The sequence below is a fragment of the Staurois parvus genome, unplaced genomic scaffold, assembly GCF_062004578.1.
Source record: "Staurois parvus isolate SC_StPar_1 unplaced genomic scaffold, SC_StPar_1.0 ptg000794l, whole genome shotgun sequence".
Classification (NCBI taxonomy): domain Eukaryota; kingdom Metazoa; phylum Chordata; class Amphibia; order Anura; family Ranidae; genus Staurois; species Staurois parvus.
Window position 1 is genome coordinate 748440 of NW_028318590.1, and position 12916 is coordinate 761355.

Genomic DNA, 12916 nt, shown 5'->3' on the forward strand with positions numbered 1-12916 from the left:
CCTGGGGAGACATCTGTCTGATTGGATGCTAGTGCCTCATGTGACTTCAGCAGCCATCTTGGGTCAGACAGAGTCAATTTAATACTCTGGCTCCTGGTTTTGGCACAAATTATGTGAGTGGCTAGCATAGGGACAGGATTCCCTTTTGGAAGGGAAAGTGCCTAGAGGTTCCAGAAGAGTAGGGGCACTGCAGGGACTATGTCTACCTCTGTTCAGAAAGCCTTCTTTTTGAGGGTGGGCTGGCAAGGCCGCATTCAACTCCTCATTGCAAACACTGCTGGTATTTTCAAATCATCAGACTGCTGTCTCTGTTTGGAAGTGGCTACCTGCCAGGCCTGAGTTGTGTTTGTACCTTTTCTACAATATAACTCCATTGCCTGACTTGAACTCTGTGTGTCTACTACCCACCACACCACGCTGCACCGTGTTTACAACTTATTCAACCCCTGGAATGAGTTTTAACACAGGCCATACACTATATGCCCAAACATATAGAGCTTGTTGGACATGCCATGCCAAAACCATGGCCGTTAATATGGAGTTGGCCACCCTTTGTGACTGTGATAACCTCCACTCTTCCGGGAAGACTCTTCGCAAGATTTTGGAGGGTGTCTGTGGGAATTTGTGCTCTTTCAACCAAAAGAACATTGGTGAGGGTGGGTGTTGAGGTTGGATGAGAAGACCTGGAAAGCTATCAGTGTTCCAAGTCATCTCAAATTTAATCAGTAGGGTTGAGGTCAGGGCAGAAATGTTGCTCCATGCCAAACTCACCAAACCATGTCTTTATGAATGAGTTCAGTAGGGTTGAGGTTCTGGGCTCTGTGCAGAACACACAAGTTCCTCCACACCCAACTGGTCAAACTATGTCTTTATGAACGGTGTTCAGTAGGATTGAGGTTCTGGGCTCTGTGCAGAACACCCGAGTTCCTCCACACCCAACTGGTCAAACTATGTCTTTATGAACAGTGTTCAGTAGGATTGAGGTTCTGGGCTCTGTGCAGGACACCCGAGTTCCTCCACACCCAACTGGTCAAACTATGTCTTTATGTACGGTGTTCAATAGGATTGAGGTTCTGGGCTCTGTGCAGAACACCCAAGTTCCTCCACACCCAACTGGTCAAACTATGTCTTTATGAATGGTGTTCAGTAGGATTGAGGTTCTGGGCTCTGTGCAGAACACCCGAGTTCCTCCACACCCAACTGGTCAAACTATGTCTTTATGGAACTGGCCTCATACACAGAGACACAGTCATGTTGGAACAGAAAAGGGTCCTCCCCAAATTGTTACTACAAGGTTGTAGAACACCCGAGTTCCTCCACACCCAACTGGTCAAACTATGTCTCTATGAACGGTGTTCAGTAGGATTGAGGTTCTGGGCTCTGTGTAGAACACCTGAGTTCCTCCACACCCAACTGGTCAAACTATGTCTTTATGGAACTGGCCTCATACACAGAGACACAGTCATGTTGGAACAGAAAAGGGTCCTCCCCAAATTGTTACTACAAGGTTGGAAGGTTACAATTGTTCATAATCTCTTTGTACAGTATGCTGTAGTATTAACAATACCCTTCACTGGAAACACCTGAACTCCAATTTTTTTGAAGTGTGTCCATATTCTTGTAGTCATGTCCATGCAACATCTCTGTATAGAGCATATTTGATTTAAAGGGTTGGTCCATGTAAAATTAGCATGGTAGCTTCTTCTATTTCCCAGGGTCTCTGATGGAGGCTTGATTCTTGAGCTCCAAGTTCACTGCCACTGTAAAGGTTTTGTAATGCCTAAGAAATGTGTTGGCCTTGGACCTTTTGTTTCTTGGGGAATTTTTACAATAAAGCATCGTTGGCCATATGCCAGAAGTACAAGAAAGGACATTGATGTCATTTCTCTAGGCTGAAGGAACAGAGTCACAAGACATTAGACGGCTTAAAGCAGATAAGAAGTGTTTGTGAGATTTAGAAATGTTACATTAGAGTGCTTAACCACTTCCCGTCCGACCCATGTACATAAACGGCCAGGCGGGAGCAGTGCCGAAGCTGGTCGCTGTTTATAAACCGTCCCCGCATTCATTGCCTGTGCGCGCCGGCACCGCGATCCAGTGCGGGCTGTGTCCGGAGGATACAGCAGAACACCGATCACTGTATGGGACCTTTGTGTGAGGTCCTGATTCATGTGATCCCTGATTGGCCAATCAGTGATCAGATGAATAGTAGTAGTAAACAAGCTGTCACTTTCTGACATCATTGCTTACTACTTGTGAAATCTGTGAATGATCACAGAGGTCACATGGTAAAGGGCTATTCACATGTGACAAGCTGTGACCAATCGCAGCTCTCACAGTATTTCTCAATGACTGCAAGAATTCAGCCAGAGAGAAGGAGAAATTATTGCTTTTACAGCCTTTATGTGTGTAAAAGCAATCAGTGTAAAAAAAGAGAGAAAAATCTTCATCACCCCCCACAAGTAGTAAAGTGTCACTATGGTGACACTGTACTGCTAGGGTGACAGTATGCTAAAAAAAAAATACACAAATAATAATATAAAAAAATTAACTAATAATGTAAAAAGATTTCTAAAAAATTATAATTTTTGGTTATAAACTAATTTTGGTTATTTTTTTTTTTACATGGTGACACTGTACTGCTAGGGTGATGGTATTTTAACAGAAACCCCCCCCCAAAAAAAACATAAAATAATAATATAAAAAAATAAAATAAAAATTTTAAAAATGTTTTTGAAAAATTATAATTTTTTGTTTTAAACTAATTTGTTTTTGTTTTTTTAATAAAAAGATAGCTGAATACATTTTGGCCAAGATTTATGAAGGATTATTTATTTGCAAAATTTTATAAGAAAAACACTTTTTTTTTAAAATGTTTGGACTTTTTCACTTATATAGCAAAAAAAAAAAAAAAATCCCAGTGGTGAATAAACACCACCAAAATAAAGTTTTATCTGTCTCAAAAAAATGGTAAAAATTTCCTATGGGTGCAGTGTTGCATGACCGCGCAATTGTCGTTCAAAGTGTGATAGCGCTGAAAGCTGAAATTTGGCCTGGGCAGGAAGGGGGTGAAAGTGTCCGGACTGGAAGAGGGTGAAAGTGTCTGGACTGGAAGGGGGTGAAAGTGTCCGGACTGGAAGAGGGTGAAAGTGTCCGGACTGGAAGGGGGTGAAAGTGTCCGGACTGGAAGGGGGTGAAAGTGTCCGGACTGGAAGGGGGAGAAAGTGTCCGGACTGGAAGGGGGTGAAAGTGTCTGGACTGGAAGGGGGGGAAAGTGTCTGGACTGGAAGGGGGGGAAAGTGTACGGACTGGAAGGGGGGGAAAGTGTCTGGACTGGAAGGGGGAGAAAGTGTCCGGACTGGAAGAGGGTGAAAGTGTCTGGACTGGAAGGGGGTGAAAGTGTCTGGACTGGAAGGGGGTGAAAGTGTCTGGACTGGAAGGGGGTGAAAGTGTCCGGACTGGAAGGGGGTGAAAGTGTCCGGACTGGAAGGGGGTGAAAGTGTCCGGACTGGAAGGGGGAGAAAGTGTCCGGACTGGAAGGGGGTGAAAGTGTCCGGACTGGAAGGGGGGGAAAGTGTCCGGACTGGAAGGGGGGGAAAGTGTCCGGACTGGAAGTGGTTAAGATAGATAAGAATTGTTTGAGAACTTGTTTGTGAATTTAGATGAGAAGTTAGAAATTAAGAGAAGATCAGAAGTTGTTTGTCCCGTAAAGTGACTGGGTGTGACTCTTACCACAGGGGACCTTTCTGCTAACTCTTCATGAGGTGGGTATGGCGCCCGCCCATTTCGGGAAAGTGCCAGAAGTGCTTAACAGGGTATTTAAAAGCAAAGCCTGGACACGGTAAAGGCAGAAGCCCTCCCATGCGAGAGGGGATGCTCTGATGCTGGGACTCCTGCCAAGGCTACATTGGCTCATCGGTCAATCGTGCTTCGAGGCTTCTCTATGATTCCCTGTGTATTATGGTCCCGATATGGCCTCTTCCTTCCTGTCTTCCCGTAGCTTAGGTAATGTATTATCCACTTCCCAACCGGCCGTTGCATATAAACGGCCGCACGGTGGCAGTGCAGGGTCGGGTGGCCCTGCTTGTGCGCGCAGCACCGCGATCCGGTGCCCGCTGTGTCCTCCGGACACAGTGAAACACCGATCATCGGACGGGACCTCTGTACAAGGTCCCGATCATGTGATCACTGATTGGCCAATCAGTGATCACATGCAAAGCAGTAAGCAAGATGTCACTTGTGACATCATTGCTTACTACGTGTGAAATCTGTGAATGATCACAGAGATCACATGGTACAGGGCTATTCACAACAGCCTTGTACCATGTGACAAGCTGTGACCAATCACAACTCACTCAGTACTTCTCAATGAGTGCAAGAATGCAGACAGAGAGAAAGAGAAATGATTGCTTTTACATCCTATATGGATGTAAAAGCAATCAGTGTAAAAAAAAAAAAAAAAAAATCTTCATCACCCCCCACAAGTAGTACAGTGTCACCATGGTGACACTGTACTGCTAGGGTGACAGTATGTATAAAAAAAAAAAAATAATAATAATATAAAAAATAAAATAAAAATGTAAACAAAATGTTTAAAAATTATAATTTTTAGTTATAAACTAATTTGTATTTTTTTTTTTACTAGAAAGATAACGGAATAAATTTTGGCAAAGATTTATGATGAAATATTATTTATTTGCAAAATTTTATAAAAAAAAACACTTTTTTTCAAAATTTTTGGACTTTTCCATTTAAATAGTAAAAAAAATAAAAATCCAAGCGGTGAATAAATACCACCAAAATAAAGCTTTATCTGCCTCAAAAAAATGGTAAAAAATTAATTTGGGTACAGTGTTGCATGACCGCGCAATTGTCATTCAAAGTGTGATAGTGCTGAAAGCTGAAAATTACCCTGGTCAGGAAGGGGGTGAAAGTGTCCGGTCTGGAAATGGTTAATTCTACCGTGTTTCCCCGAAAATAAGACCTACCCCAAAAGCAAGCCCTAGCGGTACTTTTTGACATACTGCTAATATAAGCCCCCCGAAAATAAGACCTACCTCCACCAGGGGAGAACTGACCATTAAGGCATTGCCCGAGGACCCAGGGTCATTGCAGGGCCCCATGAGATTCTCAGTCCGTCCCTGTATGTGCCGCTTCTGTAATAAGCAGGCATTGAGGGGATGGACAGAGAAGCAGGCACTTCGGACACCTCTCCTCCTCAGAGTTTCAGAAGAGGGGCGAGTCTACATCCCTGCCACGGTGCTGAAGACGGAGTGCTGGATGGGTGGGCAAAATATGCAGCAGGTCAGTGTAATCCCCCCGACCCTGGTGACAGTACTACATCTTCATGTAGGAGGAGGGGGGAGAGAAAGAGGGAAAGAGGGGGGGAGAGAGAAGAGAGAGAAGGCAGAGAGAGAGAGAGAGGGGGGGGGGGGAGAGAAGAGAGAGAAGGCAGAGAGAGAGGGGAGGGAAAGAGGGGGGAGAGAAGAGAGAGACGGTAGAGAGAAAGAGAGAGAGGGGGGAGAGAGAAGAGAGAGAAGGCAGAGAGAGAGGGGAGGGAAAGAGGGGGGAGAGAAGAGAGAGACGGCAGAGAGAGAGAGGGGGGGGAGAAGAGAGAGAAGACAGAGGGGGGGGGGGGGGAGAGGGGGAGAGAAGAGAGAGAAGGCAGAGAGAGGGGGGGAGAGGGGGGGAGAAGAGAGAGAAGGCAGAGAGGGGGGGGGGGAGAGAAGGCAGAGAGAGGGGAGAGAGAGAGGGCGGAGAGAGAGAGAGGAGTGCGAGAAGGCAGAGAGAGAGAGGGGGGATAGAGAGAGGGGGGAGAGAGACGGCAGAGGGGGAGGGCAGAGAGGGGGGGAGAGCAAGAGAAGGCAGAGAGAGGGCAGAGAGAGAGACGGGGGAAGGCAGAGAGAGAGAGGGCAGAGAGAGGAGAAAGAGGGCAGAGAGAGAGGGGGGAGGCAGAGATAGGGTAGAGAGAGAGAGAGAGGACAGAGAGAGAGGGAGAGAGGGTGGGAGAAGGCAGAGAGAGAGGGCAGAGAGAGAGGAGAGAGAGGGCAGAGAGAGAGAGGGGGGGCAGAGAGAGGGTAGAGAAAGAGAGGACAGAGAGCGAGGGGGCAGAGAGAGAGGGCAGAGAGAGAGAGGGCAGAGAGGGAGAGAGGGGGCAGAGAGAGAGGGAGAGAGGGGGCAGAGATGGGGGGAGAGGGGGAAGAGAGAGAGGGCAGAGAGAGGGGGGAGAAGAGAGAGAAGGCAGAGAGGGGGGGAGAGAAGGCAGAGAGAGGGGAGAGAGAGAGGGCAGAGAGAGAGAGAGAGAGAGAGGAGTGGGAGAAGGCAGAGAGAGAGGGGGGATAGAGAGACGGCAGAGGGGGGAGGGCAGAGAGGGGGGGAGAGAGCAAGAGAAGGCAGAGAGAGGGCAGAGAGAGGGGGGAGGCAGAGAGAGAGAGGGCAGAGAGAGAGGAGAAAGAGGGCAGAGATAGGGTAGAGAGAGAGAGAGGACAGAGAGAGAGGGAGAGAGGGGGGAGAAGGCAGAGAGAGAGGGCAGAGAGAGAGGAGAGAGAGGGCAGAGAGAGGGGGGGGGCAGAGAGAGGGTAGAGAAAGAGAGGACAGAGAGAGGGGGGGCAGAGCGAGAGGGCAGAGCGAGAGGGCAGAGAGAGAGAGAGAGAGAGAGAAGGCAGAGAGGGAGAGGGGGGGCAGAGAGAGAGGGAGAGAGGGAGCAGAGATGGAGGGAGAGGGGGAAGAGAGAGAGGGCAGAGAGAGAGGGCAGGGAGAGAGGGCAGAGAGAGATAGGAGGGGAGAGAAGGCAGAGAGAGAGAGGGCAGAGAGAGATAGGAGGGGAGAGAAGGCAGAGAGAGAGGGCAGAGAGGGGGGGGGGGCAGAGAGAGGGGGCAGAGAGAGAGGGAGAGAGAGAGAGCAGAGAGAGAGAGGACAGATAGGGGGCAGAGAAAGAGGAGGGAGAGAGGGGGCAGAGAGAGAGAGAAGGCAGAGAGAGAAGGCAGAGAGAGGGGGGGAGAGGGGGGAGGGAGAGGAGAGAGAGGGGGAGAGGGAGGGGGCAGAGAGAGAGAGGGGGGCTTGCTTTAAAATGTACCTTTTTGTGGAGCTGGTGGAGAGATCAGTTAGGTTGCAAGCCGACGATCCCCGCAGGATGGATCGGATCTGCGGATTGGGGAGGATAATGGATCGGACTCCGATCCATTATGCTCAATCCGCGGATCCCATCCATCCTGCGGGGATCGTCGGAGGGGGTGTCGATAAAAATAAGACTTACCGGAAAATAAACACTAGTGCATTTTTCTAACCTACAATTAATATAAGGCAGTGTCTTGTTTTCGGGGAAGCGCGGTATGCTGTGACGCTGTCAAAAGATGTGCTTGTTTCATGCTATCATTGTCACATTACTATTGGTGTGTTATCATGCAGACTGTGATTGCTGTATGATATATCCTCCTGTGTGTTGTGTGATAATATAAGTGGAGGATTTGACAGTGCAGGAATACTGCGGTTGGATTCTGTTATTTCTTGGGGTGCCGAGTGGATGCTGTGATGTGCCGGCAGCTGTACATTTGGTTGCATTTCTCTCACAAAGCGTAGAATAATGGTGAAAGTGCTGGTGATTGTACCCCTGCGGTGTTTGTATCCAGCCTTGCATTACAGGGATCTACTACCCTGCTGAGGGTTTCATTTTTTTCTGGTCTGGAGTGCAGTGGAGATTTACTTGATGTGTTCATTTATTCTTTGTCACAAAAAGTATAACATATGGTTGGGTGTACAGCCAGGAACTATGGCAGAGCAATTCACCACTTCCTTTAGACAAGATAAAAGGATCATTCTGGTTCCTGTTTGCTCTACTCTTAGATTACATCTGAGGAATTGAGGCAATGGTGTACATTTTGCAAAACTTATGATGTGCGCACAATACAACTATTGACCTCAGGTACTGTGGAAGAGACTTGACCTGGTATCATCCTCCTCTAGACCCCTCAAACAGGGACAAGTTGCCCACATGGAAGAAAAATATTTTATATTATATATATCTATATATATATAGATATATATATATATTTTTTTTTAATCCATATATGGACATATGTTTGAAATACTACAATTTTGGCTGTATTCAATAAATTTCAAACTATATATATATATACATACTGTATGTTGAAATGCATTTTTATTACAAAATATATGAAAAATATTTTCAAAAATATATTGACATATGTTTGAAATACTACAATTTTGGCCGCATTCAAAATGTTTCAAACTATATACAGTATATGTACTATATGTTGAAATGCGTTTTTATTACAACATGTATGAAAATTAATTTTAAAAATAAATATTCAAATATACTTTATGCCTTTAAAAATACATTTAATCTACATTTTTGGAATGCATTTACAAATATATGTTAAAATGACTTTTTTATATGTTAAAAAAATATATATTTTTAAAAATATTTTTCATATATTTTGTGAAATATAAAAAATGCATTTCAACATGCAGTATATATATACTGTGTGTGTGTATGTATATATATGTGTATATATATGTGTATATGTATGTATGTATGTATGTGTATATATATATATACACTGTATGTTGAAATGCGTTTTTATTCCAAAATATATGAAAAATATTTTAAAACATATACAGACATATGTTTGAAATACTACAATTTGGGCCATATTCAATGTATTTCAAACTATATTTATATTTATATATATATATATATATATATATATATATACTGTATGTTGAAATGCATTTTTATTACAAAATATATGAAAAATATGTTAAAACATATATTAAATATATTGACATATGTTTGAAATACTAAAATTTTGGACGTATTCAATATATTTCAAAAAAAAAAAAAAAAAAAAAAAAAAAAATATATATATATATATATATATATATATATATACTGTATGTTGAAATGCGTTTTTATATGACAAAAAATATTTTTCAAAATACATTTTCAAATATACTGTATGGCTTTAGGAATACATTTAATCTACATTTTTGGAATACATTTACAAATATATGTAAAAATATATGTTAAAATGACTTTTTTATATATTAAAAAAATATATATCTTTAAAAATATTTTTCATATATTTTGTAAAATATACAACATGCATTTCAACATGCAGTATATATATACTGTGTATATATATATATATATGTATGTATATATACCTTGTTTCCCCGAAAATAAGACACTGTCTTATATTCTTTTTGGCTCAAGAAAACACACTAGGTCTTATTTTTGGGGTAGGTCTTATTTTTTAAATATCCAGGTGTGGCGGGGTGCAGAGGTGAGCTGCAGGCAGTTGTGGATGAGGGTTACTATGGAGAGGGCCGGTTGATGACAGTTGTGAGCTGCAGTCAGGTGTTGCAGGGGTGACTTGACAGGTGAGTTTCAGACAGGGTGCAGATATGAGCCACAGACAGGGTGAAGGGGTAAGTTGCAGACGTGAAATGCAGAGGCGATCATTAGCCAGGGGGTGCAGAGCTGAGTTGTGGCTGGGGGGTGCCAAGGTGGGTTGCAACTCAGCTCACCTCTGCACCCCCCCCCCCAGCTGCAGCTCACCTATGCACACTGTCTGCAACTCGCCAAACTCAATTTACCTCTGCAACACCTGACTGCAGCTCACCTTTGCACATTCCCCCTCCACTGCCCTCATATGGTTAGTTAGCTTTGCAAAACACAGCTGTCAGCAGCCGGCCCCTCTCTATAGTAACTCCCGTTTCGGGTCCTATCTTCCCAAACAGTGCACCAAGCACACTTACCGCTCCGCCTCTTCACCACTGCACCCGCAGATATCTTTTCCTTCCCTGTCCCACAATGAGTACAGAGGTAGGGAGGTTCTGTGGGAGCGGATGGTGCTTTCACTTCAGCCACGCTTCTGTGTTTATAAGAGGCAGTAGATATGGGTGTGTGCAAGGCCAGTGCCGGAGGTGGCAGAATGGCGTTCCGCGTGAAAAAAAGCCCTGATCACAACTAGGTCTTATTTTGGGGGTAGGTCTTATTTTAGGGGAAACAGGGTAGTATGTTGAAATGCATTTTTATTACAAAATATATGAAAAATATTTTAAAAAATATATTGACATGTATGAAATACTACAATTTTGGACGTATTCAACATATTAAAAAAAAAAAAAAAAAAAAAAATATATATATATATACACTGCATGTTGAAATGCGTTTTTATTACAAAATATATGAAAGGTATTTTAAAAAATATATTGACATATGTTTGAAATACAATCTTGGCCGTATTCAATATATATATATAATGTATGTTGAAATGTCATTTTATTACAAAATATATTAAAAATATTTTTAAAAATACATTTGGCATGGTATGGTCCATGAGAAAGTGGGATTGCATGCTCATCCCCCCGCCCATTTTCTGTCCAGCCAGGCTGCATGCTTGGATTAAGGGTCTGATATGGGTTTCTTTAGGTGGACCTCTGTAGACCAAGGGTCTGGTATGTATTTTGGGGGAGACTATATGCAGAAACGTAGAAACCAATATGTTGTAGCCTTCCAGTATTCTGCTGCTGCTGCCTATGTTGAAGAAGTCCTTCAACTCCCTTGAAACAAGGACAGAAAAATACAGGATGTCATGAGGACAGGAAAGGGGAGGAAATGTTCCAATGGAGCCCAAGACAGTCTTAAAGCTGGACTCCAGGAAACTTGAAAATTCTCCCTTCCTGTGGGTCTGTGCCCACACTGCAAGGGTATCTGCTTGTTCAGGACTGGATGTTCTGTCCTACTTCTCTGGATTTTTTTCTGTTTTCCATTTAACTGCATCGCGTTATTAATGTCCGGTATTATGCTGAGATCTAGTGATTGTTTTGAGCCACTACAACTTGTTTACTATGGGATTTTGGTTTTTCCTTTTGTCCTCCTCTCTTGTTTGCTGCAAGTTAGTTCAGTCTTAGCCAGACCATCCTCATTTTTTTCCATGTTCCTTCAGTATTGGTGCTTCTCAGAGACTGGGCTTAGGAAAGTCTGTGTCTTCTTAACCTTTAAACACTTTAAAAACATCCTCTGTACTGAAATGATCAAATTGCAATGAATTCAATTTCTGTGTCTTGCTAAAGAGTTAAGCTGCCTGTGGGTGGTGCCAAGTCAGCAGGTGACCATACTTTCCAGACAGGCTGGGTCTAAGTATGTCAATCATAAAGTTGCACTTGAAACCGAACAATGAAAAAGTTGATTTACTTATCTGATCCTCCCCTCCTCCATGCTGCTAGACCAGTTCTCTAAGTGTCTTATCTCCCATGCTCCAACAGTCTAAGGTCCTGACATCATAAAGACCGATGACAGGTCCATAGCATTGCACTAGACATGAGGACACTGAAGGACAGTCTGCCTCCGGCACATGGGAGAGCGGAGGATTATATAAGTAAACCGTTGACCAGGGGTGGACTGACAAGTCATGGGGTCCCCGGGCAATAGGGGATTATGGGGCCCCTGTGTCCTCGCCCACACTTAAAAAAACCTATGAAAAAGCCAATGAAAGGTACCTGGAGCATCTCATGGGGCCCCCTACTGACCCCGGGCCCTCGGGCAGTGTGCTCAAATGGTCAGTCCACCCCTGCCCTTGACCTAAGCAAGCAGTCAATAGTTGCATTGCTGGCTTTGGAAACCCAATGGAGAAGTGGTGGAACTACCAAAGTCGCACTTGTGACCAGGCCCCTTGGGGGGGCCCAAGACAACAGGAGGGGGCCCACTGCAGAACATGTGAAGGAGTCCCACTGTAGAACCATAATAAAGGGCCCCCACAAAGGGAGTAAAGGGCTTCAGGATCAGTAGGAAGAGCCCTAGACACAAAGGGAAGGGCCCCAGGCTTGGAGGGAAGGGCCCTGGGACCAATGGAAAAGGCCCTCGGATTAATGGGGAAGGACCCTGGACCAGTGACAAGGGCCTCAGACCCAGCGGCAGGGTCCTTGGGATGGGGTCAGGGGGGACCTTCGTGGTTTTTTCCACTGGAGCTCCGAAGGTTTTGGTTATGCCTCTGCAACAGAGGTTCTAACCTGTAAAGGCAAATGTTTAAAATTATTTTGTTAATTTTGTAAATTCCAGAATTGAATTTTACATAATTTGCCTTCATTTTATTTCATTTCTCCGCAGCCGATATACGATAATGCCGATCAGAATTACTGCCTTCGCTTTAACACGCTCTACGATGGCTTACCCGTCGGTAGGACGATGCAAAGCAGTGTGTGAGCTGAGGATACACACCAACCAAACTTTCCCGCCTATAAAGACCAGAACAGCCAATGAGGATGGAGGACGGAATGTTGGCGCTACAATCCTCGCCAATGGCTTTCTTATAGCTGCAGTGGCGTTCTCCTCGGCACCGGTACTACAACTATTTTAATACCATAAATGGAGAAATACCTCAAAGACACTCCGGAGAATTCTGAGTCTTGCAGAGAACTGGACTTTCCACCAATGGATCCTGGATGGATGGAGACCATAATGGAATGACGGATGAAGATCTGTAGTCGATATAAAGTCATATGTCGTATAATGTGAATAGAATTTGCGTCATGTAAATAATGTGAATAATCCAATAAAAGCACGGTAAAGCTTTTAAAAGAATTGCCAAAAACGGCGTCACATGCTTGTTGGCCGAAATGTAGCAGAATTACAATTGATGGTCAGAGTGCGGCTGGTTTGGCTTCCAGTCTGGCTGGACGAAACGCGTTCACTAAAGACTCAAGCACAGGTGCCCCAGTGTGTTGGGTCGAGTCCATATATATCACCTTAAATTAGAACAATGGGCAAAATAAAATGATTCTAATAACACGAGGACAGATTTTGCTTACCTTCCTCCTTGTTACCTCTTTTTATTATTTATTGATCCTGCCAGCAGGCCCGTTATTTTCCCACTTGCTTGTCGCAGACCAA

General features: G+C 44.2%; 1 protein-coding gene across 2 annotated transcripts in view; it reads left to right on the forward strand.

Moving 5' to 3' along the window:
* The window catches only part of LOC149444270 (uncharacterized), a 58822-nt gene extending 46215 nt beyond the window's left edge, over positions 1-12607 (forward strand). The window contains exon 4 of one of the 2 annotated variants that reach the window (XM_089654719.1): positions 12134-12607. In XM_089654719.1, the coding sequence (XP_089510845.1) occupies positions 12134-12383 (250 nt within the window). In that variant the 3' untranslated portion in view covers positions 12384-12607. The remainder of the gene's footprint in view (positions 1-12133) is intronic. The other variant, XM_089654720.1, reaches the window with a different exon arrangement.
* The last annotated feature ends 309 nt before the right edge of the window (positions 12608-12916 follow it).